This window comes from Chiloscyllium plagiosum, unplaced genomic scaffold (genome assembly GCF_037043375.1).
Source record: "Chiloscyllium plagiosum isolate Xiang-an unplaced genomic scaffold, Cpla_swu_hap1 HiC_scaffold_21, whole genome shotgun sequence".
NCBI lineage: Eukaryota > Metazoa > Chordata > Chondrichthyes > Orectolobiformes > Hemiscylliidae > Chiloscyllium > Chiloscyllium plagiosum.
Window position 1 is genome coordinate 54,519,102 of NW_028270159.1, and position 26,679 is coordinate 54,545,780.

The 26,679-nt window shown below is 63.3% G+C and overlaps 1 protein-coding gene across 1 annotated transcript in view; it reads right to left on the minus strand.

Moving 5' to 3' along the window:
* LOC122546186 (apical endosomal glycoprotein-like) overlaps window positions 1-26,679 on the minus strand; it is a 556,180-nt gene extending 529,501 nt beyond the window's left edge. Inside the window, exon 1 of the mRNA XM_087998580.1 lies at window positions 26,543-26,679. Within this exon, the coding sequence (XP_087854706.1) occupies window positions 26,543-26,594 (52 nt within the window). The 5' untranslated portion in view covers window positions 26,595-26,679. The remainder of the gene's footprint in view (window positions 1-26,542) is intronic.

Consider the following 26,679-nt stretch of genomic DNA (forward strand, 5'->3'; position numbering starts at 1 on the left):
GGGCAGACACAGGCACTGAGGGGGTAAGGGGGGGACACGGACTGAGGGGGTAAGGGAGGACACGGACTGAGGGAGTAAGGGAGGGACACAGGGACTGAGAGGGTGGGGGGGACACAGGGACTGAGAGGGTGGGGGGGACACAGAGACTGAGGGGGTAAGGGGGTCAGGGACTGAGAGGTTAAAGGGAGGACTGGCACTGAGGAGGTAAGAGGGACACAGGGACTGAGGTGGCAAGGGGCGACACGGGGACTGAGGGGGTAAAGGGGGACACAGGGACTGAGGGGGTAGTGGGGGGATAGGGACTGAGATGGTAACGGGGGGACACAGGGACTGAGGGGGTAAGGGGCGGACACAGGAACTGAGGGGATAAGGGAGGCACAGGGACTGAGGGGGTAAGGGAGGCACAGGGACTGAGGGGTAAGGGGGTACAGGGACTGAGGGGGTAAGGGGGGACACAGGGACTGAGGGGTGAGGGGGGACACAGGGACTGAGGGGTTAAGGAGGGCACAAGGACTGAGGGGGTAAGGGGCGGACACAGGGACTGAGGGGGTAAGTGGGAACACAGAGACTGAGGGTGAAAGGGGGGGCAGGGACTGAGAGGGTAAGGGGGGGACACAGAGCCTGAGGGGGTAAGGGGGGACAGCGACTGAGGGGGTAAGGGGGCGATACAGGGACTGAGGTGGGAATGGGGGGACACAGGGACTGAGGGGGTAAGGGGGACAGGGACTGAGGTGGTAACGGGGGGACACAGGGACTGAGGGGGTAAGGGGGAACACAAGGAGAGAAGGGGTAAGGGGGGACATAGGGACTGAGGGGGTGAGGGGGGACACAGGGGCTGAGTGGGTAAGGGGGTATAGGGACTGAGGGGATAAGGGGGTACAGGGACTGAGGGGGTAAGGGGGACACAAGGAGAGAAGGGGTAAGGGGGGACATAGGGACTGAGGGGGTGAGGGGAGACACAGGGCTGAGGGGGTAAGGGACACCGGGACTGAGGGGGTAAGGGGGAACACAGGGACTGAGAAGGTAAGGGGGGCAGAGACTGAGGGATTAAGGTGTTACAGGGACTGAGGGAGTAAGGGGTAACACAGGGACTGAGGGGATGAGGGGGAACACAGACTGAGGGGGTGAGGGGGAACACAGGGACTGAGGGAGTGAGGGGGGACAGAGGGACTGAGGGGGTGAGGGGGGACAGAGGGACTGAGGGGGTGAGGGGAGCCACAGGGACTGAGGGGGTAATGGGGGACACAAGGAGAGAAGGGGTAAGGGGGGACAGAGGGACTGAGGGGGTGAGTGGGGACACAGGGGCTGAGGGGGTAAGGGGGGACTGGGACTGAGGGGGTAAGGGGGGACACCGGCACTGAGGGGGTGATGGGGGACAGAGGGACTGAGGGGGTTAGGGGCAACATGGGGACTGAGGGGGTAAGGGGGCACTGGGACTGAGGGGATAAGGGGGCTCACAGGGATTGAGGGGATAAAGGGGGGCATACGGTCTGAGGGGGTAAGGGGGGCAGAGACAGAGGGGGTAAGGAAGGACACAGGGATTGAGGTGGTAATGGGGGCACAAGGACTGAGGGGGTAAGGTGGTACAGGGACTGAGGAGGTAAGGGATGGCACAGGGACTGAGGGTGTAAGGGGACAGAGGGACTGAGGGGGTAAGGGGGAACACAGGGACTGAGGGTGTAAGGGGACACAGGGACTGAGGGGGGAAGGGGGAACACAGGGACTGAGGGGGTGAGGGGGTACAGAGGGACTGAGGGGGTAAAGGGCAACACGGGGACTGAAGGGGTAAAGGGGGACACAGGGACTGAGGGCGTGAGGGGGCGACGGGGACTGAGGGGATAAGGGTGGACACAGGGACTGGGGGGAAGGGGGGACACAGGGCTGAGGGGATAAGGGGGCACAGGGACTGAGGAGGTAACGGGGTACAAGGACTGAAGCGGTAATGGGGGACCCAGAGACTGAGGGGGTGAGGGGGGACAGAGGGACAGAGGGGGAAAGGGGCGACAGGGACTGAAGGGGTAAGGGGGGGACACAGGGACTGAGTTGGGAATGGGGGGACACAGGGACTGAGGGGGAAATGGGGGACAGGGACTGAGGGGGTAATGGCAGACAGGGACTGAGGGGGTAAGGGGGAACACAGAGACTGAGGGGATGGGGGGGACACAGGGACTGAGGGGGTAAGGGGGACACAAGGAGAGAAGGGGTAAGGGGGAACATAGGGACTGAGGGGGTGAGGGGGGACACAGGGGCTGAGTGGGTAAGGGGGTACAGGGACTGAGGGGATAAGGGGGTACAGGGACTGAGGGGGTAAGGGGGGGCACAGGGACTGAGGGGTGAGGGGGGACACAGGGACTGAGGGGTTAAGGGGGGCAAAAGGACTGAGGGGGTAAGGGGCAGTCACAGGGACTGAGGGGGTAAGGGGTGACACAGGGACTGAGGGGTGAGGGGGGACACAGTGACTGAGGGGTTAAGGGGGGCACAAGGACTGAGGGGGTAAGGGGCGGAAACAGGGACTGAGGGGGTAAGGGGGGCACAGGTACTGAGGGGTTAAGGGGCAGACACAGGCACTGAGGGGGTAAGAGGGGACACAGGGATTGGTGGGGAAGGGGGGACACAGGGACTGGTGGGGAAGGGGGGACACAGGGCTGAGGGAGTAAGGGGACACAGGGACTGAGGGGGTAAGGGGGAACACAGGGACTGAGGGGGTGAGGGGAACACAGGGACTGGGGGGACAGAGGGACTGAGGGGGTAAGGGGGGACACGCACTGAGGGGGTAAGTGGGCACAGGGACTGAGGGGATCAAGGGGGGCACACGGGGACTGAGGGGGTAATGGGGGCAGAGACAGAGGGGGTAAGGAAGGACACAGGGATTGAGGTGGTAATGGGGGGCACAAGGACTGAGGGGGTAAGGTGGTACAGGGACTGGGGGGGTAAGGGGTGGCACAGGGACTGAGGGGGTAAGGGGGAACACATGGACTGAAGGAGTGAGGGGGGACAGAGGGACTGAGGGGGTAAGGGGACACAGAGGCTGAGGGGGTAAGGGGGGACACAGGGACTGAGGGGGTAAGGGGCGGACACAGGGACTGAGGGGATAAGGGAGGCACAGGGACTGAGGGGGTAAGGGGGTACAGGGACTGAGGGGGTAAGGGGCGACACAGGGACTGAGGGGTGAGGGGGGACACAGGGACTGAGGGGTTAAGGGGGGCACAAGGACTGAGGGGGTAAGGGGCGGACACAGGGACTGAGGGGGTAAGGGGGGCACAGGGACTGAGGGGGTAAGGGGCAGACACAGGCACTGAGGGGGTAAGGGTGGACACGGGGACCGGTGGGGAAGGGGGGACACAGGGCTGAGGGAGTAAGGGGACACAGGGACTGAGGGGGTAAGGGGGAACACAGGGACTGAGGGGGTGAGGGGGAACACAGGGACTAGGGGGACAGAGGGACTGAGGGGGTAAGGGGGGACACGGACTGAGGGGATAAGGGGACACAGGGACTGGGGGGGAAGGTGGGACACAGGGACTGAGGGGATAAAGGGGGGCACACGGTCTGAGGGGGTAAGGGGGGCAGAGACAGAGGGGGTTAGGAAGGACACAGGAATTGAGGTGGTAATGGGGGGCACAAGGACTGAGGGGGTAAGGGGTGGCACAGGGACTGAGGGGGTAATGGGGGACACAAGGAGAGAAGGGGTAAGGGGGGACAGAGGGACTGAGGGGGTGAGTGGGGACACAGGGGCTGAGGGGGTAAGGGGGGACTGGGACTGAGGGGGTAAGGGGGGACACCGGCACTGAGGGGGTGATGGGGGACAGAGGGACTGAGGGGGTTAGGGGCAACATGGGGACTGAGGGGGTAAGGGGGCACTGGGACTGAGGGGATAAGGGGGCTCACAGGGATTGAGGGGATAAAGGGGGGCATACGGTCTGAGGGGGTAAGGGGGGCAGAGACAGAGGGGGTAAGGAAGGACACAGGGATTGAGGTGGTAATGGGGGCACAAGGACTGAGGGGGTAAGGTGGTACAGGGACTGAGGAGGTAAGGGATGGCACAGGGACTGAGGGTGTAAGGGGACAGAGGGACTGAGGGGGTAAGGGGGAACACAGGGACTGAGGGTGTAAGGGGACACAGGGACTGAGGGGGGAAGGGGGAACACAGGGACTGAGGGGGTGAGGGGGTACAGAGGGACTGAGGGGGTAAAGGGCAACACGGGGACTGAAGGGGTAAAGGGGGACACAGGGACTGAGGGCGTGAGGGGGCGACGGGGACTGAGGGGATAAGGGTGGACACAGGGACTGGGGGGAAGGGGGGACACAGGGCTGAGGGGATAAGGGGGCACAGGGACTGAGGAGGTAACGGGGTACAAGGACTGAAGCGGTAATGGGGGACCCAGAGACTGAGGGGGTGAGGGGGGACAGAGGGACAGAGGGGGAAAGGGGCGACAGGGACTGAAGGGGTAAGGGGGGGACACAGGGACTGAGTTGGGAATGGGGGGACACAGGGACTGAGGGGGAAATGGGGGACAGGGACTGAGGGGGTAATGGCAGACAGGGACTGAGGGGGTAAGGGGGAACACAGAGACTGAGGGGATGGGGGGGACACAGGGACTGAGGGGGTAAGGGGGACACAAGGAGAGAAGGGGTAAGGGGGAACATAGGGACTGAGGGGGTGAGGGGGGACACAGGGGCTGAGTGGGTAAGGGGGTACAGGGACTGAGGGGATAAGGGGGTACAGGGACTGAGGGGGTAAGGGGGGCACAGGGACTGAGGGGTGAGGGGGGACACAGGGACTGAGGGGTTAAGGGGGGCAAAAGGACTGAGGGGGTAAGGGGCGGACACAGGGACTGAGGGGGTAAGGGGTGACACAGGGACTGAGGGGTGAGGGGGGACACAGTGACTGAGGGGTTAAGGGGGGCACAAGGACTGAGGGGGTAAGGGGCGGAAACAGGGACTGAGGGGGTAAGGGGGGCACAGGTACTGAGGGGTTAAGGGGCAGACACAGGCACTGAGGGGGTAAGAGGGGACACAGGGATTGGTGGGGAAGGGGGGACACAGGGACTGGTGGGGAAGGGGGGACACAGGGCTGAGGGAGTAAGGGGACACAGGGACTGAGGGGGTAAGGGGGAACACAGGGACTGAGGGGGTGAGGGGAACACAGGGACTGGGGGGACAGAGGGACAGAGGGGGTAAGGGGGGACACGCACTGAGGGGGTAAGTGGGCACAGGGACTGAGGGGATCAAGGGGGGCACACGGGGACTGAGGGGGTAATGGGGGCAGAGACAGAGGGGGTAAGGAAGGACACAGGGATTGAGGTGGTAATGGGGGGCACAAGGACTGAGGGGGTAAGGTGGTACAGGGACTGGGGGGGTAAGGGGTGGCACAGGGACTGAGGGGGTAAGGGGGAACACATGGACTGAAGGAGTGAGGGGGGACAGAGGGACTGAGGGGGTAAGGGGACACAGAGGCTGAGGGGGTAAGGGGGGACACAGGGACTGAGGGGGTAAGGGGCGGACACAGGGACTGAGGGGATAAGGGAGGCACAGGGACTGAGGGGGTAAGGGGGTACAGGGACTGAGGAGGTAAGGGGCGACACAGGGACTGAGGGGTGAGGGGGGACACAGGGAGTGAGGGGTTAAGGGGGGCACAAGGACTGAGGGGGTAAGGGGCGGACACAGGGACTGAGGGGGTAAGGGGGGCACAGGGACTGAGGGGGTAAGGGGCAGACACAGGCACTGAGGGGGTAAGGGTGGACACAGGGACCGGTGGGGAAGGGGGGACACAGGGCTGAGGGAGTAAGGGGACACAGGGACTGAGGGGGTAAGGGGGAACACAGGGACTGTGGGCGTGAGGGGGAACACAGGGACTAGGGGGACAGAGGGACTGAGGGGGTAAGGGGGGACACGGACTGAGGGGATAAGGGGACACAGGGACTGGGGGGAAGGTGGGACACAGAGACTGAGGGGATAAAGGGGGGCACACGGTCTGAGGGGGTAAGGGGGGCAGAGACAGAGGGGGTTAGGAAGGACACAGGGATTGAGGTGGTAATGGGGGGCACAAGGACTGAGGGGGTAAGGGGTGGCACAGGGACTGAGGGGGTAAGGGGGAACACATGGACTGAAGGAGTGAGGGGGGAACAGAGAGACTGAGGGGGTAAGGGGCCCCGGGGGCTGAGGGGGTAAGGGGGGACAGAGGGGGTGAGGGGGGACAGAGGGACTGAGGGGGTGAGGGGGGACACAGGGACTGAGGGGGTAAGGGGGGGACACAGGGACTGAGTGGGTAAGGAGGGACAGCGACTGAGGGGGTAAGGGGGCGATACAGGGACTGAGGTGGGAATGGGGGGACACAGGGACTGAGGGGGTAAGAGGGGGACTGAGGGATTGAGGGGTGAGGGGGGACACAAGGACTGAGGGGTTAAGGGGGGTACAAGGACTGAGGGGTTAAGGGGGGCACAAGGACTGAGGGGGTAAGGAGGGACATAGGGACTGAGTGGGTAAGGGTGGCACAGGGACTGAGGGGGTAAGGTGGTACAGGGACTGAGGGAGTTTAGGGGGGAACACAGGGACTGAGGGGTAAGGGGGGGACAGGGACTGAGGGGGTAAGAGGGGGACAGAGGGACTGAGGGGTGAGGGGGGACACAGGGACTGAGGGGTTAAGGGGGGCACAAGGACTGAGGGGGTAAGGGGGGACATAGGGACTGAGGGTGTAAGGGGCGGACACAGGGACTGAGGGGGTAAGGGGGGCACAGGGACTGATGGGGTAAAGGGCCGGACACAGGCACTGAGCGGGTAAGGGGGGACAGGCACTGAGGAGGTAAGGGGGGACACAGGGACTGAGGGGGTAAGGGGCGGACACAGGCACTGAGGGGGTAAGCGGGGACAGGGACTGAGGGGGTGGGGGTGGGACATGGGGATTGAGGGGGTAAGGGAAGACACAGGGACTAAAGGGGTTAAGGGGGACACAGGGACTGAAGGGGTAAGGGGGGACACAGGGACTGAGGGGGTGAGGGGGAACACAAGGACTGAGGGAGTGAGGGGGGACAGAGGGACTGAGGGGGTAAGGGGGGACAGAGGGACTGAGGGGGTAAGGGGGGACACAGGGACTGAGGGGGTAAGGGTGGACACAGGGACTGAGGGGGTAAGGGGACACAGGGACTGAGGGGGTAAGGGGACACAGGGACTGAGGGGGTAAGGGGGAACACAGGGACTGAGGGGGTAAGGGGACACAGGGACTGAGGGGGTAAGGGGGAACACAGGGACTGAGGGGGTAAGGGGGACACAGGGACTGAGGGGGAAATGGGGGACAGGGACTGAGGGGGTAAGGGGGAACACAGGGTCTGAGGGGGTAAGGTGGGACAGCGACTGAGGTGGTAACGGGGGAAACAGGGACTGAGGGGTTATGGTGGGCACAAGGACTGAGGGGGTAAGGGGGACATAGGGACTGAGGGGGTAAGGGGTGGACACAGGGACTGAGGGGGTAAGGGGGGACATAGGGACTGAGGGGGTAAGGGGTGGACACAGGGACTGAGGGGGTAAGGGGTGGACACAGGGACTGAGGGGGTAAGGGGGGCACAGGGACTGAGGGGGTAAAGGGGTACAGGGACTGAGGGGGTAAGGGCTGCACAGGGACTGAGGGGTGAGGGCGGACACAAGGACTGAGGGGTTAAGGGGGGCACAAGGACTGAGGGGGTAAGGGGCGGACACAGGGACTGAGAGGGTAAGGGGGGCACAGGGACTGAGGGGGTAATGGGGTAAAGGGGGACACAGGAACCGGTGGGGAAGGGGGGACACAGGGCTGAGGGGGTAAGGGGGGCAGGGACTGAGGGGAGAAGGGTGCTCACAGGGACAGAGGGGGTAAGGTGGCACACGGACTGACGGGGTAAGGGGGGCAGAGACTGAGGGATTAAGGTGGTACAGGGACTGAGGGGGTAAGGGGGAACACAGGGACTGAGGGGATGAGGGGGAACACAGGGACTGAGGGGGTGAGGGGGAACACAGGAATTGAGGGAGTGAGGGGGGACAGAGGGACTGAGGGGGTAAGGGGGGACAGGGACTGAGGGGATAAGAGGGGGACACAGGGACTGAGAGGGTAGGGGGGGACACAGGGACTGAGGTGGGAATGGGTGGACATGGGGACTGAGGGGGAAATGGACAGGGACTGAGGGGGTAAGGGGGAACACAGGGGTTGAGGGGTGACACAGGGACTGAGGGGGTAAGGGGGGACAGGGACTGAGGTGGTAACGGGGGGACAGAGGGACAGGGGGAAGGGGGGACACAGGAACTGAGGGGATAAGGGGGCTCACAGGGACTGAGGGGGTAAGGGGGGCATACGGACTGAGGGGGTAAGGGGGACATAGGGACTGTAGGGGTAAGGGGGGCACACGGACTGGGGTTTAAGGGGGGACATAGGGACTGAGGGGGTAAGGGGCGGACACACGGACTGAGGGGGTAAGGGGGGCCATAGGGACTGAGGGGGTTGGGTGGACACGGGGACTGAGGGGGTAAGGGGGCACAGGGACTGAGGGGGTAAGGGGGTACAGGGACTGAGGGGGTAAGGGGGCTCACAGGGACTGGTGGGAGTAAGGGGGCACAGGGACTGAGGGAGTAAGGGGGTACAGGGACTGAGGGGGTAAGGGGGGACACAGGGACTGAGGGAGAAAGGGGGGACACAGCGACTGAGGGAGTCGGGTGACACAGGAGCTGAGGGGATAAGGGGGCTCACAGGGACTAAGGGGGTAAGGGGGGCATACGGACTGAGGGGGTAAGGGGGTACAGGGACTGAAGGGGTAAGGGGGGGGACACAGGGACTGAAGGGGTAAGGGTTCACAGGGACTGAGGGGGTGAGAGGTGACCGAGAGACTGAGGGGGAAAGGGGGGATACAGGGACTGAGGGGGAAATGGGGGACAGGGACTGAGGGGGAAATGGGGGACAGGGACTGAGGGAGTAAGGGGGAACACAGGGACTGAGGGGCTAAGGGGAACTCAGCGACGGAGAGGGTAAGGGGGCACAGGGACTGAGGGGATAAGGGGGGCACAGGGACATGAAGTGGTAAGGGGTGGACACAGGCACTCAGTGGGTAAGGGGGGACACAGGGACTGAGGGGGTAAATGGGGACACAGGGACTGAGGGGGTAAGGGGGAGACAAAGGAACTGGGGGTAAGGGGAGGGGGTTAGGGGGAATAGGGACTGAGGGGGTGGGGGGGACACGGGGATTGAGGGGGTAAGGGAAGACACAGGGACTGAAGGGATAAGGGGGTCACAGGGACTGAGGGGGTAAGGGGGGACACAGGGACTGGAGCGGTTAAGGGGTTCACAGGGACTGAGGGGGTAAGGGGGTACAGAGACTGAAGGGGTAAAGGGGGGACACAGGGACGGAGGGGGTGAGGGGGGACACAGGGACTGAGGGGGAAATGGACAGGGACTGAGGGGGTAAGGGGGGGACACAGGGACTGATGGGGTGAGGGGTGACACAGGGACTGAGGTGGTAAGGGGGGACAGGGACTGAGCTGGTAACGGGGGGGGACAGGGACTGAGGGGGAACTGGGGACACAGGGACTGAGGGGGTAAGAGGGAACACAGGGACTGAGGGGATAAGGGGAGCCACAGGGACTGGGGGGAAGGGGGGACACAGGGCTGAGGGGATAAGGGGGCACAGGGACTGAGGAGGTAACGGGGTACAAGGACTGAAGCGGTAATGGGGGACCCAGAGACTGAGGGGGTGAGGGGGGACAGAGGGACAGAGGGGGAAAGGGGCGACAGGGACTGAAGGGGTAAGGGGGGGACACAGGGACTGAGTTGGGAATGGGGGGACACAGGGACTGAGGGGGAAATGGGGGACAGGGACTGAGGGGGTAATGGCAGACAGGGACTGAGGGGGTAAGGGGGAACACAGAGACTGAGGGGATGGGGGGGACACAGGGACTGAGGGGGTAAGGGGGACACAAGGAGAGAAGGGGTAAGGGGGAACATAGGGACTGAGGGGGTGAGGGGGGACACAGGGGCTGAGTGGGTAAGGGGGTACAGGGACTGAGGGGATAAGGGGGTACAGGGACTGAGGGGGTAAGGGGGGCACAGGGACTGAGGGGTGAGGGGGGACACAGGGACTGAGGGGTTAAGGGGGGCAAAAGGACTGAGGGGGTAAGGGGCGGACACAGGGACTGAGGGGGTAAGGGGTGACACAGGGACTGAGGGGTGAGGGGGGACACAGTGACTGAGGGGTTAAGGGGGGCACAAGGACTGAGGGGGTAAGGGGCGGAAACAGAGACTGAGGGGGTAAGGGGGGCACAGGTACTGAGGGGTTAAGGGGCAGACACAGGCACTGAGGGGGTAAGAGGGGACACAGGGATTGGTGGGGAAGGGGGGACACAGGGACTGGTGGGGAAGGGGGGACACAGGGCTGAGGGAGTAAGGGGACACAGGGACTGAGGGGGTAAGGGGGAACACAGGGACTGAGGGGGTGAGGGGAACACAGGGACTGGGGGGACAGAGGGACAGAGGGGGTAAGGGGGGACACGCACTGAGGGGGTAAGTGGGCACAGGGACTGAGGGGATCAAGGGGGGCACACGGGGACTGAGGGGGTAATGGGGGCAGAGACAGAGGGGGTAAGGAAGGACACAGGGATTGAGGTGGTAATGGGGGGCACAAGGACTGAGGGGGTAAGGTGGTACAGGGACTTGGGGGGTAAGGGGTGGCACAGGGACTGAGGGGGTAAGGGGGAACACATGGACTGAAGGAGTGAGGGGGGACAGAGGGACTGAGGGGGTAAGGGGACACAGAGGCTGAGGGGGTAAGGGGGGACACAGGGACTGAGGGGGTAAGGGGCGGACACAGGGACTGAGGGGATAAGGGAGGCACAGGGACTGAGGGGGTAAGGGGGTACAGGGACTGAGGAGGTAAGGGGCGACACAGGGACTGAGGGGTGAGGGGGGACACAGGGACTGAGGGGTTAAGGGGGGCACAAGGACTGAGGAGGTAAGGGGCGGACACAGGGACTGAGGGGGTAAGGGGGGCACAGGGACTGAGGGGGTAAGGGGCAGACACAGGCACTGAGGGGGTAAGGGTGGACACAGGGACCGGTGGGGAAGGGGGGACACAGGGCTGAGGGAGTAAGGGGACACAGGGACTGAGGGGGTAAGGGGGAACACAGGGACTGTGGGCGTGAGGGGGAACACAGGGACTAGGGGGACAGAGGGACTGAGGGGGTAAGGGGGGACACGGACTGAGGGGATAAGGGGACACAGGGACTGGGGGGAAGGTGGGACACAGAGACTGAGGGGATAAAGGGGGGCACACGGTCTGAGGGGGTAAGGGGGGCAGAGACAGAGGGGGTTAGGAAGGACACAGGGATTGAGGTGGTAATGGGGGGCACAAGGACTGAGGGGGTAAGGGGTGGCACAGGGACTGAGGGGGTAAGGGGGAACACATGGACTGAAGGAGTGAGGGGGGAACAGAGAGACTGAGGGGGTAAGGGGCCCCGGGGGCTGAGGGGGTAAGGGGGGACAGAGGGGGTGAGGGGGGACAGAGGGACTGAGGGGGTGAGGGGGGACACAGGGACTGAGGGGGTAAGGGGGGGACACAGGGACTGAGTGGGTAAGGAGACACAGGGACTGAGGGGGTAAGGGGGAACACAGGGACTGAGGGGGTGAGGGGGGACAGAGGGACTGAGGGGGTAAGGGTGGACAGGGATTGAGGGGATAAGAGGGGGACACAGGGACTGTGGTGGTAAGGGGCGACAGGGACTGAGGGGGTAAGGGGGGACACAGGGACTGAGGTGGGAATGGGGGGGACACAGGGACTTAGGGGGAAAGGGGGGGCAGGGTCTGAGAGGGTAAGGGGGGGAAACAGGGCCTGAGGGGGTAAGGGGGGACAGCGACTGAGGGGGTAAGGGGGCGATACAGGGACTGAGGTGGGAATGGGGGGACACAGGGACTGAGGGGGTAAGAGGGGGACTGAGGGATTGAGGGGTGAGGGGGGACACAAGGACTGAGGGGTTAAGGGGGGTACAAGGACTGAGGGGTTAAGGGGGGCACAAGGACTGAGGGGGTAAGGAGGGACATAGGGACTGAGTGGGTAAGGGTGGCACAGGGACTGAGGGGGTAAGGTGGTACAGGGACTGAGGGAGTTTAGGGGGGAACACAGGGACTGAGGGGTAAGGGGGGGACAGGGACTGAGGGGGTAAGAGGGGGACAGAGGGACTGAGGGGTGAGGGGGGACACAGGGACTGAGGGGTTAAGGGGGGCACAAGGACTGAGGGGGTAAGGGGGGACATAGGGACTGAGGGTGTAAGGGGCGGACACAGGGACTGAGGGGGTAAGGGGGGCACAGGGACTGATGGGGTAAAGGGCCGGACACAGGCACTGAGCGGGTAAGGGGGGACAGGCACTGAGGAGGTAAGGGGGGACACAGGGACTGAGGGGGTAAGGGGCGGACACAGGCACTGAGGGGGTAAGCGGGGACAGGGACTGAGGGGGTGGGGGTGGGACATCGAGATTGAGGGGGTAAGGGAAGACACAGGGACTAAAGGGGTTAAGGGGGACACAGGGACTGAAGGGGTAAGGGGGGACACAGGGACTGAGGGGGTGAGGGGGAACACAAGGACTGAGGAAGTGAGGGGGGACAGAGGGACTGAGGGGGTAAGGGGGGACAGAGGGACTGAGGGGGTAAGGGGGGACACAGGGACTGAGGGGGTAAGGGCGGACACAGGGACTGAGGGGGTAAGGGGACACAGGGACTGAGGGGGTAAGGGGACACAGGGACTGAGGGGGTAAGGGGGAACACAGGGACTGAGGGGGTAAGGGGGACACAGGGACTGAGGGGGAAATGGGGGACAGGGACTGAGGGGGTAAGGGGGAACACAGGGTCTGAGGGGGTAAGGTGGGACAGCGACTGAGGTGGTAACGGGGGAAACAGGGACTGAGGGGTTATGGTGGGCACAAGGACTGAGGGGGTAAGGGGGACATAGGGACTGAGGGGGTAAGGGGTGGACACAGGGACTGAGGGGGTAAGGGGGGACATAGGGACTGAGGGGGTAAGGGGTGGACACAGGGACTGAGGGGGTAAGGGGTGGACACAGGGACTGAGGGGGTAAGGGGGGCACAGGGACTGAGGGGGTAAAGGGGTACAGGGACTGAGGGGGTAAGGGCTGCACAGGGACTGAGGGGTGAGGGCGGACACAGGGACTGAGGGGTTAAGGGGGGCACAAGGACTGAGGGGGTAAGGGGCGGACACAGGGACTGAGAGGGTAAGGGGGGCACAGGGACTGAGGGGGTAATGGGGTAAAGGGGGACACAGGAACCGGTGGGGAAGGGGGGACACAGGGCTGAGGGGGTAAGGGGGGCAGGGACTGAGGGGAGAAGGGTGCTCACAGGGACAGAGGGGGTAAGGTGGCACACGGACTGACGGGGTAAGGGGGGCAGAGACTGAGGGATTAAGGTGGTACAGGGACTGAGGGGGTAAGGGGGAACACAGGGACTGAGGGGATGAGGGGGAACACAGGGACTGAGGGGGTGAGGGGGAACACAGGAATTGAGGGAGTGAGGGGGGACAGAGGGACTGAGGGGGTAAGGGGGGACAGGGACTGAGGGGATAAGAGGGGGACACAGGGACTGAGAGGGTAGGGGGGGACACAGGGACTGAGGTGGGAATGGGTGGACATGGGGACTGAGGGGGAAATGGACAGGGACTGAGGGGGTAAGGGGGAACACAGGGGTTGAGGGGTGACACAGGGACTGAGGGGGTAAGGGGGGACAGGGACTGAGGTGGTAACGGGGGGACAGAGGGACAGGGGGAAGGGGGGACACAGGAACTGAGGGGATAAGGGGGCTCACAGGGACTGAGGGGGTAAGGGGGGCATACGGACTGAGGGGGTAAGGGGGACATAGGGACTGTAGGGGTAAGGGGGGCACACGGACTGGGGTTTAAGGGGGGACATAGGGACTGAGGGGGTAAGGGGCGGACACACGGACTGAGGGGGTAAGGGGGGCCATAGGGACTGAGGGGGTTGGGTGGACACGGGGACTGAGGGGGTAAGGGGGCACAGGGACTGAGGGGGTAAGGGGGTACAGGGACTGAGGGGGTAAGGGGGCTCACAGGGACTGGTGGGAGTAAGGGGGCACAGGGACTGAGGGAGTAAGGGGGTACAGGGACTGAGGGGGTAAGGGGGGACACAGGGACTGAGGGAGAAAGGGGGGACACAGCGACTGAGGGAGTCGGGTGACACAGGAGCTGAGGGGATAAGGGGGCTCACAGGGACTAAGGGGGTAAGGGGGGCATACGGACTGAGGGGGTAAGGGGGTACAGGGACTGAAGGGGTAAGGGGGGGGACACAGGGACTGAAGGGGTAAGGGTTCACAGGGACTGAGGGGGTGAGAGGTGACCGAGAGACTGAGGGGGAAAGGGGGGATACAGGGACTGAGGGGGAAATGGGGGACAGGGACTGAGGGGGAAATGGGGGACAGGGACTGAGGGAGTAAGGGGGAACACAGGGACTGAGGGGCTAAGGGGAACTCAGCGACGGAGAGGGTAAGGGGGCACAGGGACTGAGGGGATAAGGGGGGCACAGGGACATGAAGTGGTAAGGGGTGGACACAGGCACTCAGTGGGTAAGGGGGGACACAGGGACTGAGGGGGTAAATGGGGACACAGGGACTGAGGGGGTAAGGGGGAGACAAAGGAACTGGGGGTAAGGGGAGGGGGTTAGGGGGAATAGGGACTGAGGGGGTGGGGGGGACACGGGGATTGAGGGGGTAAGGGAAGACACAGGGACTGAAGGGATAAGGGGGTCACAGGGACTGAGGGGGTAAGGGGGGACACAGGGACTGGAGCGGTTAAGGGGTTCACAGGGACTGAGGGGGTAAGGGGGTACAGAGACTGAAGGGGTAAAGGGGGGACACAGGGACGGAGGGGGTGAGGGGGGACACAGGGACTGAGGGGGAAATGGACAGGGACTGAGGGGGTAAGGGGGGGACACAGGGACTGATGGGGTGAGGGGTGACACAGGGACTGAGGTGGTAAGGGGGGACAGGGACTGAGCTGGTAACGGGGGGACACAGGGACTGAGGGGGAACTGGGGACACAGGGACTGAGGGGGTAAGAGGGAACACAGGGACTGAGGGGATAAGGGGAGCCATAGGGACTGAGGGGGATGGGGTGAACACGGGGACTGAGGGGGTAAGGGGGGCACAGGGACTGAGGGGGTAAGGGGGGCACAGGGACTGAGGGGGTAAGGGGGTACAGGGACTGAGGGGTTAAGAGGGGGACACAGGGACTGAGGGGTGAGGGAGCACACAGGGACTGAGGGGTCAAGGGGGGCACAGGGACTGAGGGGGTATGGGGGGTACAGGGACTGAGGGGTAAGGGGCGGACACAGGCACAGGGGGTAAGGGGGGACAGGGACTGAGGGGGATTGGGGGGACACAGGGACTGAGGGGGTAAGGGGCAGACACAGGCACTGAGGCGGTAAGCGGGGACAGGGACTGAGGGGGTAAGGGGGGACACAGGGACTGAGGGGGTAAGGGGGGACACAGGGACTGAGGGGGTAAAGGGGGACACAGGGATGGTGGGGAAGGGGGGACACAGGGCTGAGGGGGTAAGGGGTGGCAGGGACTGGGGGGGTAAGGGGGGACACAGGGACTGAGAGAGTAAGGGGGTTTACAGGAACTGAGGGGGTAAGTGGGGACACAGGGACTGAAGGGGTAAGGGTGGGGACACAGGGACAGAGGGGGTGAGGGGGGAGACAAGGTCTGAGGGGGTAAGGGGTGACACAGGGACTGAAGGGGTAAGGGTTCACAGGGACTGAGAGGGTGAGGGGGGACAGAGGGACTGAGGGGGAAAGGGGGGACACAGGGACTGAGGGGGAAATGGGGGACAGGGACTGAGGGGGTAAGGGGGAACACAGGGACTGAGGGGGTAAGGGGGGACAGGGACTGAGGGGTAAGGGGGGGCACAGGGACTGAGGGGGTAAGGGGGACAGGGACTGAGGGGGTTGGGGGACACACACGGACAGAAAAGGTAAGGGGGGACAGGGACTGAGGGGGTAAGGGGACACAGGGACTGAGGGGATAAGGGGGGACACAGGGACCTGGGGGTGTAAGGGGGGACACGGGGACCTAGGGTAAGGTGGGGGACACAGGGACTGAGGAGGTTGGCGGGACAGGGCCTGAGGTGCTAAGGGGGGACACAGGGACTGAGGGGTTAAGGGGGACACAGGGACTGAGGGGGTAAAGGGGGGACAGCGACTGAGGGAGAAGGGGGACACAGGGACTGAGGGGGTAAAGGGGGGACAGGGACTGAGGGAGAAGTGGGACATAGGGACTGAAGGGGTAAGGGGGACACGGGGACTGAGGGGGTAAAGGGGGGACAGGGACTGAAGGGGTAAGGGGGACACAGGGACTGAGGGGTTAAGGGGGGACACAGGGACTGAGTGAGTAAGGGGGGGCTCAGGGACTGATCGGGGAAAAGTGGGGACACAGGCACTGAGGGGTTACAGGGTTAAGGGGGACACAGGGACTGAGGGGGTAAGGGGGGACACAGGGACTGAGGGGTTAAGGGGGGACACAGGGACTGAGTGAGTAAGGGGGGGCTCAGGGACTGATCGGGGAAAAGTGGGGACACAGGCACTGAGGGGTTACAGGGTTAAGGGGGACACAGGGACTGAGGGGGTAAGGGGGGACACAGAGAGTGAGGGGGTAATGGAGCACAGGGACTGAGGGGGTAAAGGGATGACTCAGGCACTGAGTGGGGTAAGGAGGACAAGGTACTGAGGGGGTAAAGGGGCACAGGGACTGAAGGGTTAAGGGGACACGGAGTGAAGGGTAAGGGGGCACAGGGACTGAGGGGGTAAGGGGACACGGAGTGAGCAGGTAAGAGGGTACAGGGCCTGAGTGTATCATGGGGGACACAGGGAATGAGGGACTAAGGGGGACACAGGGACTGAGGGGGTAAGGGGGGGGGACACAGGTACTGAGGGGGTCATGGGGGGACACATGGACTGAGGGAGTAATGGGGGGCACAGGCACTGAGGGGGTAATGGGGGGCACAGGGACTGAAGGGTTAAGGGGACACGGAGTGAAGGGTAAGGGGGCACAGGGACTGAGGGGGTAAGGGGGGACGCAGGGACTGAGAGGTTAAGGGAGACACAGGGACTGAGGGGGTAAGGGGGGTACAGGGACTGAGGGGGTAAGGGGGGACAGGGACTGAGGGAGTAAGAGGGTACAGGTACTGAGGGGATCATGGGGGACACAGGGACTGAGGGGCTAAGGGGGACACAGAGACTGAGGGGGTAAGGGGTGACACAGGGAGTGAGGGGGTAACAGGGCATAGGGACTGAGGGGACAAGGGGGATACAGGTACTGAGAGGGTAAGGGGGGACAGGGACAGATTGAGTAAGGGGGACACAGGGACTGAGGGGTAAGGGGGGACACAGGGACTGAGGGGGAAAGGGGAGGACACAGGTACTGAGGGGGTAAGGGGGACAGAGGGACTGAGGCGTTAAGGGGGACACAGGGACTGAGGGGGTAAGGGGGGACACAGGGACTGAGGGGGAAAGGGGAGGACACAGGTACTGAGGGGGTAAGGGGGACTTAGGGACTGAGGGGGTAAGGGGGGACAGGGACTGAGGAGGTAAGGGGGGACACAGGGACTGAGGGGGTAAAGGGGGGTCACAGTGCCTGAGTGGGTAAGGGGGGTCACGTATTGAGGGGCTAACAGGGCACAGGGACTGAGGGGGGTGGAGGGACACACGGACAGAAGGGGTAAGGGGGGACATAGGGACTGAGGGGGTAAGCGGAGACACAGGCACTGAGGGGGTAAGGGGGGGACAGGGACTGAGGGGGTAAGGGGGGTACAGGGACTGAGGGGGAAAGGGGGCAGGGACTGAGGGGGTAAGGGGGGACACAGGGACTGAGGGGGCAAGTGGGACACAGGGACTGAGGGGGTAAAGGGGGGTCACAGTGCCTGAGTGGGTAAGGGGAGTCACGTATTGAGTGGCTAACGGGGCACAGGGACTGAGGGAGTAAGCGGGGACGGGGACTGAGGGGGTAAGGGTGGAACAGGGACTGAGGGGGTAAGGAGGGACTCAGGAACTGAAGGGGTAAGGGGGACACAGGGACTGAGGGGGCTTTGGAGGGACACAGGGACTGAGGGGGTTAGGTGGGACCCAGGGACTGAGGGTGTAAGGGGGACACAGGGACTGAGGGGGTATTGGGCAGACACAGGGACTGAGGGGGTAAGTGTGGACATAGGGACTGAGGGGGTAAGGGGGGACACAGGGATGAGGGGGTAAGGGGGGACACAGGGACTGAGGGGGTAAGGGGGATACAGGGATGAGGGGGTAAGGGTGGACACTGGGACTGAGGGGGTTGGGGGACACAGGGACTGAGGGGGTAAGGCGGGACAGGGACTGAGGGGGCAAGGGGGGGGCACAGGGATGAGGAGTAAGGGGGGACACAGGGACTGAGTGGGTAAGGGGGAACACGGCGTGTGGGGCTAACAGGACACAGGGACTGAGGGGGTAATGGGGGGGACACAGGCACTGTGGGGGTAAGGGGGGACAGGGCCTGAGGGGGTAAGGGAGACACAGGGACAGAGGGGGTAAACGGGGACAGGGCCTGAGGGGGTAAGGGGGGGACACAGGAACTGAGGGGTTAAGGGGGCACAGGTACTGAGGGAGTAAGGGCATGACACAGGGACTGAGGGGGAAAGGGGGGACAGGGACTGATGGGGTAAGGGGGCACTGGGACTGAGGGGGGAAGGGGGACATAGGGACTGAGGGGGAAAGGGGGGACACAGGGACTGAGGGGTTAAGGGGGACAGGGACTGTGGTGGTAAGGGGGGGCCAGAGGGACTGAGGGCTTAAGGTGGGACACAGGGACTGAGGGGGTAAGGTGGCACAGGGACTGAGGGGGTAAGGGGGGACACAGGGACTGAGGGGGTAAGGTGGCACAGGGACTGAGGGGGTAAGGGGGGACACAGGGACTGAGGGGGTAAGGGGGGCAGGGACTGAGGGGGTAAGGGGAGACATAGGGACTGAGGGGGTAAGGGGGACACAGGGACTGAGGGGGTAAAGGGTGGACAGGGACTGAGGGAGAAATGGGACACAGGGACTGAGGGGTAAGGGGGACACAGGGACTGAGGGGGTAAGGGTGACGCAGGGAGGGGGTAAGGGGGACGCAGGGAGTGAAGGGGTATGGTGGACAGAGGGACTGAGGGTCTAAGGGAGGACACAGGGACTGAGGGGGTAAGGGGGACACAGGGACTGAGGGAGTAAGGGGGGACACAGAGAGTGAGGGGGTAATGGAGCACAGGGACTGAGGGGGTAAAGGGATGACTCAGGCACTGAGTGGGGTAAGGAGGACAAGGTACTGAGGGGGTAAAGGGGCACAGGGACTGAAGGGTTAAGGGGACACGGAGTGAAGGGTAAGGGGGCACAGGGACTGAGGGGGTAAGGGGACACGGAGTGAGCAGGTAAGAGGGTACAGGGCCTGAGTGTATCATGGGGGACACAGGGAATGAGGGACTAAGGGGGACACAGGGACTGAGGGGGTAAGGGGGGGGGACACAGGTACTGAGGGGGTCATGGGGGGACACATGGACTGAGGGAGTAATGGGGGGCACAGGCACTGAGGGGGTAATGGGGGGCACAGGGACTGAAGGGTTAAGGGGACACGGAGTGAAGGGTAAGGGGGCACAGGGACTGAGGGGGTAAGGGGGGACGCAGGGACTGAGAGGTTAAGGGAGACACAGGGACTGAGGGGGTAAGGGGGGTACAGGGACTGAGGGGGTAAGGGGGGACAGGGACTGAGGGAGTAAGAGGATACAGGTACTGAGGGGATCATGGGGGACACAGGGACTGAGGGGCTAAGGGGGACACAGAGACTGAGGGGGTAAGGGGTGACACAGGGAGTGAGGGGGTAACAGGGCATAGGGACTGAGGGGACAAGGGGGATACAGGTACTGAGAGGGTAAGGGGGGACAGGGACAGATTGAGTAAGGGGGACACAGGGACTGAGGGGTAAGGGGGGACACAGGGACTGAGGGGGAAAGGGGAGGACACAGGTACTGAGGGGGTAAGGGGGACAGAGGGACTGAGGCGTTAAGGGGGACACAGGGACTGAGGGGGTAAGGGGGGACACAGGGACTGAGGGGGAAAGGGGAGGACACAGGTACTGAGGGGGTAAGGGGGACTTAGGGACTGAGGGGGTAAGGGGGGACAGGGACTGAGGAGGTAAGGGGGGACACAGGGACCGAGGGGGTAAAGGGGGGGTCACAGTGCCTGAGTGGGTAAGGGGGGTCACGTATTGAGGGGCTAACGGGGCACAGGGACTGAGGGGGGTGGAGGGACACACGGACAGAAGGGGTAAGGGGGGGACAGGGACTGAGGGGGTAAGGGGGTACAGGGACTGAGGGGATCATGGGGACACAGGAACTGAGGGGCTAAGGGGGACACAGGGACTGAGGGGGTAAGGGGTGACTCAGGGAGTGAGGGGGTAACGGGGCACAGGGACTGAGGGGTAAAGGGGGACAGAGGCACTGAGGGGACGAGGGAGGCACAGGGACTGAGATGGTAAGGGGGGACAGGGCCATAGTGAGTAAGGGGGACACAGGGACTGAGGCGTTAAGGGGGGACACAGGGACTGAGGGGGTAAGGGGACACACAGGGAGTGAGGGTGTAATGGGGCACAGAAACAGATGGGGTAAAGGGGGACACAGGGACTTAGGGGTTAAGGGGGGACAGGGACTGAGGGGGTAAGGGGGAACAGTGGGACTGAGGGGGTGAGGGGGCAAAGGGGACAGGGACTGAGGGGTAAAAGGGGGACCTAGGGACTGAGGGGGTAATGGGGGAACCCATGGACTGAGGGGGTAATGGGGGACACAGGGACTGAGGGGGTAAAGGGGGGTCACGTATTGAGGGGCTAATGGGGCACAGGGACTGAGGGGGTAAAGGGGGGACAGGGACTGAGGGGGTAAGGGGGGACAGGGACTGAGGGGGAAAGGGGGCAGGGACTGAGGAGGTAAGGGGGGACACAGGGACAGAGGGGGCAAGGGGGGCACAGGGACTGAGGGGGTAAAGGGGGTCACAGTGCCTGAGTGGGTAAGGGGGGTCACGTATTGAGGGGCTAACGGGGCACAGGGACTGAGGGGGTAAAGGGGGGACACATGCACTGTGGGGGTAAGGGGGACACAGGGACTGAGGGGGTAAGGGGGAACAGGGCCTGAGGGGGTAAGTGGGACACAGGGATTGAGGGGGTAAGGGGGGACACATGGACTGAGGGGGTAAGCGGGGACAGGGACTGAGGGAGTAAGGGGGGGACAGGGACTGAGGGCTTAAGGGTGGAACAGGGACTGAGGGGGTAAGGAGGGACTCCGGAACTGAAGGGGTAAGGGGGACACAGGGACTGAGGGGGCTTTGGAGGGACTCAGGGACTGAGGGGGTTAGGGGGACACAGGGACTGAGGGGGTATTGGGCAGACACAGGGACTGAGGGGGTAAGTGTGGACACAGGGACTGAGGGGGTAAGGGGGGACACAGGGACTGAGGGGGTAAGGGGAGTCACAGGGATGAGGGGGTAAGGGGGGACACAGGGACTGAGGGGGTTGGGGGACACAGGGACTGAGGGGGTAAGGCGGGACAGGGACTGAGGGGGCAAGGGGGGGACACAGGGATGAGGGGGTAAGGGGGGACACAGGGATTGAGTGGGTAAGGGGGAACACGGCGTGAGGGGCTAACAGGACACAGGGACTGAGGGGGGAAAAGGGGGACACAGGCACTGTGGGGGTAAGGGGTACACAGGGACTGAGGGGGTAAGGGGGGGCAGGGCCTGAGGGGGTAAGGGAGACACAGGGACAAAGGTGGTAAAGGGGGACAGGGCCTGAGGGGGTAAGGGGGGGACACAGGAACTGAGGGGGAAAGGGGGCACAGGTACTGAGGGAGTAAGGGGGCACTGGCTGAGGGTGTAAGGGGGGACACAGGGACTGAGGGGTTAAGGGGGACACAGGGCCTGAGGGGGTAAAGGGGCACAGGGACTGAGGGGTTAAGGGGGGACACAGGGACTGAGGGGGTAAGGGGGGACACAGGGACTGAGGGGGTAAGGGGGGGCAGGGACTGAGGGGGTAAGGGGGGACACAGGGACTGAGGGGGTAAGGGGGGGCAGGGACTGAGGGGGTAAGGGGCTACAGGTACTGACTGGGTAAAGGCGGGACACAGGGACAGAGGGGGAAAAGGGGGGCATGGACTGAAGGGGTAAAGGGGACACAGGGAGTGAGTGGATAAGGGGGCCAGAGGGACTGAGGGGTTAAGGTGGGACACAGGGACTGAGGGGGTAAGGGGGGACAGGAACTGAGGGGTTAAGGGGGACAGAGGGACTGAGGGGGTAAGGAGGGGGACACAGGGACTGATGGGGTAAGTGGGCACACAAGGACTGAGGGGGTAAGGGGGACACAGGGACTGAGGGGGTAATGGGGACAGAGGGACTGAGGCGTTAAGGGGGGACACAGGGACTGAGGGGGTAATGGGGGACACAGGGAATGAGGGGGTAATAGGGGACACAGGGACTGAGGGGGGTTGATGGACACACGAACAGAGGGGGTAAGGCGGGACATAGGGACTGAGGGGGTAAGGGGGGACAGGGCCTAAGGGGGTAAGGGGGGACACAGGGACTGAGGGGGTAAGCGGGTACAGGGACTGAGGGGGTAAGGGGGGTGACGGGGACTGAGGGCTTAAGGGTGGAACAGGGACTGAGGGGGTAAGGAGGGACTCAGGAACTGAAGGGGTAAGGGGGACACAGGCACTGAGGGGGCTTTGGAGGGACACAGGGACTGAGGGGGTTAGGGGGACACAGGGACTGAGGGGGTATTGGGCAGACACAGGGACTGAGGGGGTGAGGGGGGACACAGGGACTGAGGGGGCAAAGGGGACAGGGACTGAGGGGTAAAAGGGGGGCACAGGGACTGAGGGGGTAATGGGGGAACCCATGGACTGAGGGGGTAATGGGGGACACAGGGAATGAGGGGGTAATGGGGGACACAGGGACTGAGGGGGGTGGATGGACACACGAACAGAAGGGGTAAGGCGGGACATAGGGACTGAGGGGGTAAGCAGGGACACAGGCACTGAGGGGGTAAAGGGTGGTCACAGTGCCTGAGTGGGTAAGGGGGGTCACGTATTGAGGGGCTAAGGGACTGAGGGGGTAAGGGGGGACACAGGGACTGAATGGAGGAAAGGGGGGCACAGGGACTGAGGGGCTAAAGGGGGTCACAGTGCCTGAGTGGGTAAGGGGGGTCACGTATTGAGGGGCTAACGGAGCACAGGGACTGAGGGGGTAAAGGGGGACACAGGGATTGAGGGGGTAATGGGGGAACCCATGGACTGAGGGGGTAATGGGGGACACAGGGAATGAGGGGGTAATGGGGGACACAGGGACTGAGGGGGGTGGATGGACACATGAACAGAAGGGGTAAGGCGGGACATAGGGACTGAGGGGGTAATAGGGGAACCCATGGACTGAGGGGGTAATGGGGGACACAGGGAATGAGGGGGTAATAGGGGACACAGGGACTGAGGGGGGTTGATGGACACACGAACAGAGGGGGTAAGGCGGGACATAGGGACTGAGGAGGTAAGGGGGGACAGGGCCTAAGGGGGTAAGGGGGGACACAGGGACTGAGGGGGTAAGCGGGTACAGGGATTGAGGGGGTAAGGGGGGTGACGGGGACTGAGGGCTTAAGGGTGGAACAGGGACTGAGGGGGTAAGGAGGGACTCAGGAACTGAAGGGGTAAGGGGGACACAGGCACTGAGGGGGCTTTGGAGGGACACAGGGACTGAGGGGGTTAGGGGGACACAGGGACTGAGGGGGTATTGGGCAGACACAGGGACTGAGGGGGTAAGTGTGGACACAGGGACTGAGGGGTAAGGGAGGACACAGGGACTGAGGGGGTTGGGGGACACAGGGACTGAGGGGGTAAGGCGGGACAGGGACTGAGGGGGCAAGGGGTGGACACAGGGATGAGGGGTAAGGGGGGGACACAGGCACTGTGGGGGTAAGGGGTACACAGGGACTGAGGGGGTAAGGGGGGACAGGACCTGAGGGGGTAAGGGAGACACAGGGACAAAGGTGGTAAAGGGGGACAGGGCCTGAGGGTGTAAGGGGGGACACAGGGACTGAGGGGGGGGCAGGGACTGAGGGGGTAAGGGGGGGGCACAGGGACTGAGGGGGTAAGGGGGTACAGGTACTGACTGGGTAAAGGCAGGACACAGGGAGTGAGTGGGTAAAGGGGCCAGAGGGACTGAGGGGTTAAGGTGGGACACAGGGACTGAGGGGGTAAGGGGGGACAGGAACTGAGGGGTTAAGGGGGACAGAGGGACTGAGGGGGTAAGGAGGGGGACACAGGGACTGATGGGGTAAGTGGGCACACAAGGACTGAGGGGGTAAGGGGGACACAGGGACTGAGGGGGTAAGGGGGACACATGGACTGAGGGGGTAAGGGGGGCAGGGTCTGAGGGGACAGGGACTGAGGGGTTAAGGGCGGGACAGGGACTGAGGGGGTTACGGGGCACAGGGACTGAGGGGGTAAGGTGGGGACACAGGGATGAGGGGGTAAGGGGGGACACATGCACTGTGGGGGTAAGGGGGACATAAGGACTGTGGGGGTAAGGGGGACATAAGGACTAAGGGAGTAAGGGGGGACAGGGCCCGAGGGGGTAAGTGGGACACAGGGACTGAGGGGGTAAGGGGAGACACAGGGACTGAGGGTGTTATGGGGGACAGGGACTGAGGGGGTAAACGGGGACAGGGACTGAGGGGGTAAGGGGGACACAGGGACTGAGGGTGCATTTGGGGGACACAGGGACTGAGGGGCTAAGCGGGGACTCAGGGACTGAGGGGGTAAGGGGGAACACAGGGACTGAGTGGGTATTGGGCAGATACAGGGACTGAGGGGGTAATGGGGGACACAGGGACTGAGGGGGTAAGGGGGCACAGGGATTGAGGGGGTAAGGGGGGACACAGGGACTGAGGGGGCAAGGGGGGGACACAGGGACTGAGGGGGTAATGGGGACAGAGGGACTGAGGCGTTAAGGGGGGACACAGGGACTGAGGGGGTAAGGGGACACACAGGGAGTGAGGGGGTAACGGGGCACAGAAACTGATGGGGGGAACACAGGGACTGAGTGGGTATTGGGCAGATACAGGGACTGAGGGGGTAATGGGGGACACAGGGACTGAGGCGTTAAGGGGGGACAGGGACTGAGGGGGTAAGGGGGACACAGGGACTGAGGGGGTGAGGGGGGTCACAGGGAATGAGAGGGTAAGGGGGACACAGGGACTGAGGGGGCAAGGGGGTGACACAGGGACTGAGGGGGTAAGGGGGGGACACATGGACTGAAGGGGTATTGGGCAGATACAGGGACTGAGGGGATAATAGGGGACACAGGGACTGAGGGGGTAAGGTGGCACAGGGTCTGAGGGGGTAAGGTGGTCACAGGGACTGAGGGGGCAAGGGGGGACACAGGGACTGAGGGGGCAAGGGGGGACACAGGGACTGAGGGGGTAAGGGGGTCACAGGGACTGAGGGGGTAAGGGGGTCACAGGGACTGAGGGGGCAAGGGGGGTCACAGGGACTGAGGGGGTAAGGGGGACACAGGGACTGAGGGGGTAAGGGGGACACACAGGGACTGAGAGGGTAAGGGGGGACACAGGGCCTGAGTGGGTAAGGGGGGACACAGGGACTGAGAGGGCAAGGGGGGGACACAGGGCCTGAGTGGGTAAGGGGGAGACACAGGGACTGAGGGGGTGGGTGTGCTGGGTAGTCGGAGGCAGCAGGATAATTGTGTGTGAGAGTCTCAGAGAGAGCCTGAGATGAACAGTGACTGATATCGGACAGTCCCTGAGGAACCGGCCCGTACACTCCCTGAGCTCAGGGCCTGCCTGACACCATCGGTGTGCTCACCTGGGTGATACTTCAGCCTTGCCTTCAGCGCCATCCACGGAGATACGATCTCACCCTAACCCTGTGTCGCGGGGAGGACACTTGCTCAGGTCCCACCCTTTACCCTCATCCCTTCCCTCCGTTCACTCAGAGGCTGCCTCTCAGCCTGAGGGGATCCCAGCCAGAGCTCCTAGACTGCCACCAGTGGGCAGCTAAGCACAGCTCAAACACAGAACAACTCTCAGGACCCTGTGTCTGCATGAGGCAAGGAAACAGCCACCACAGCTCCACCCTGTCAATCCCTGCTGTCTTCTCTCTTTGAGGTGAGTTACAGGAATGTTTCGCTGTGAAAGTTGCTGCTTTGAGGTTTCCCCTGTGCTGACAGTCACACTCTGAGGAATGGCAGAGGTTCCCACTGACTGCCTGACCCTCCCCTTTGTCTGCAAGTTAAGCCCAGCCCCCCTCCCTCACCGACTCCCCCACTCCAGGCCCAGGGCAGAGAACAAGTGTCAGACGGAACTGTGTGACCAAGGCTGGCAAAGCTTTCTCCAGGTGGGGGTGGGTGGGAAGGGGGGTGAGAGGGGCTAATGTCCCCGTCTGTGATGAATCAGGAGCAAATGTGAAGCAAAACTCACCCAGAAGGCTACACGGGAGCACAATCAGCGATATAATCCCGGTGAGGAACATTTGGCAGCTTCTTCCCTCAGCAATGACCGAGGAGTGCAGCAGAGCAGCAGAAAGCCTGCACTTTAACCCTCCCTATCAACAACTC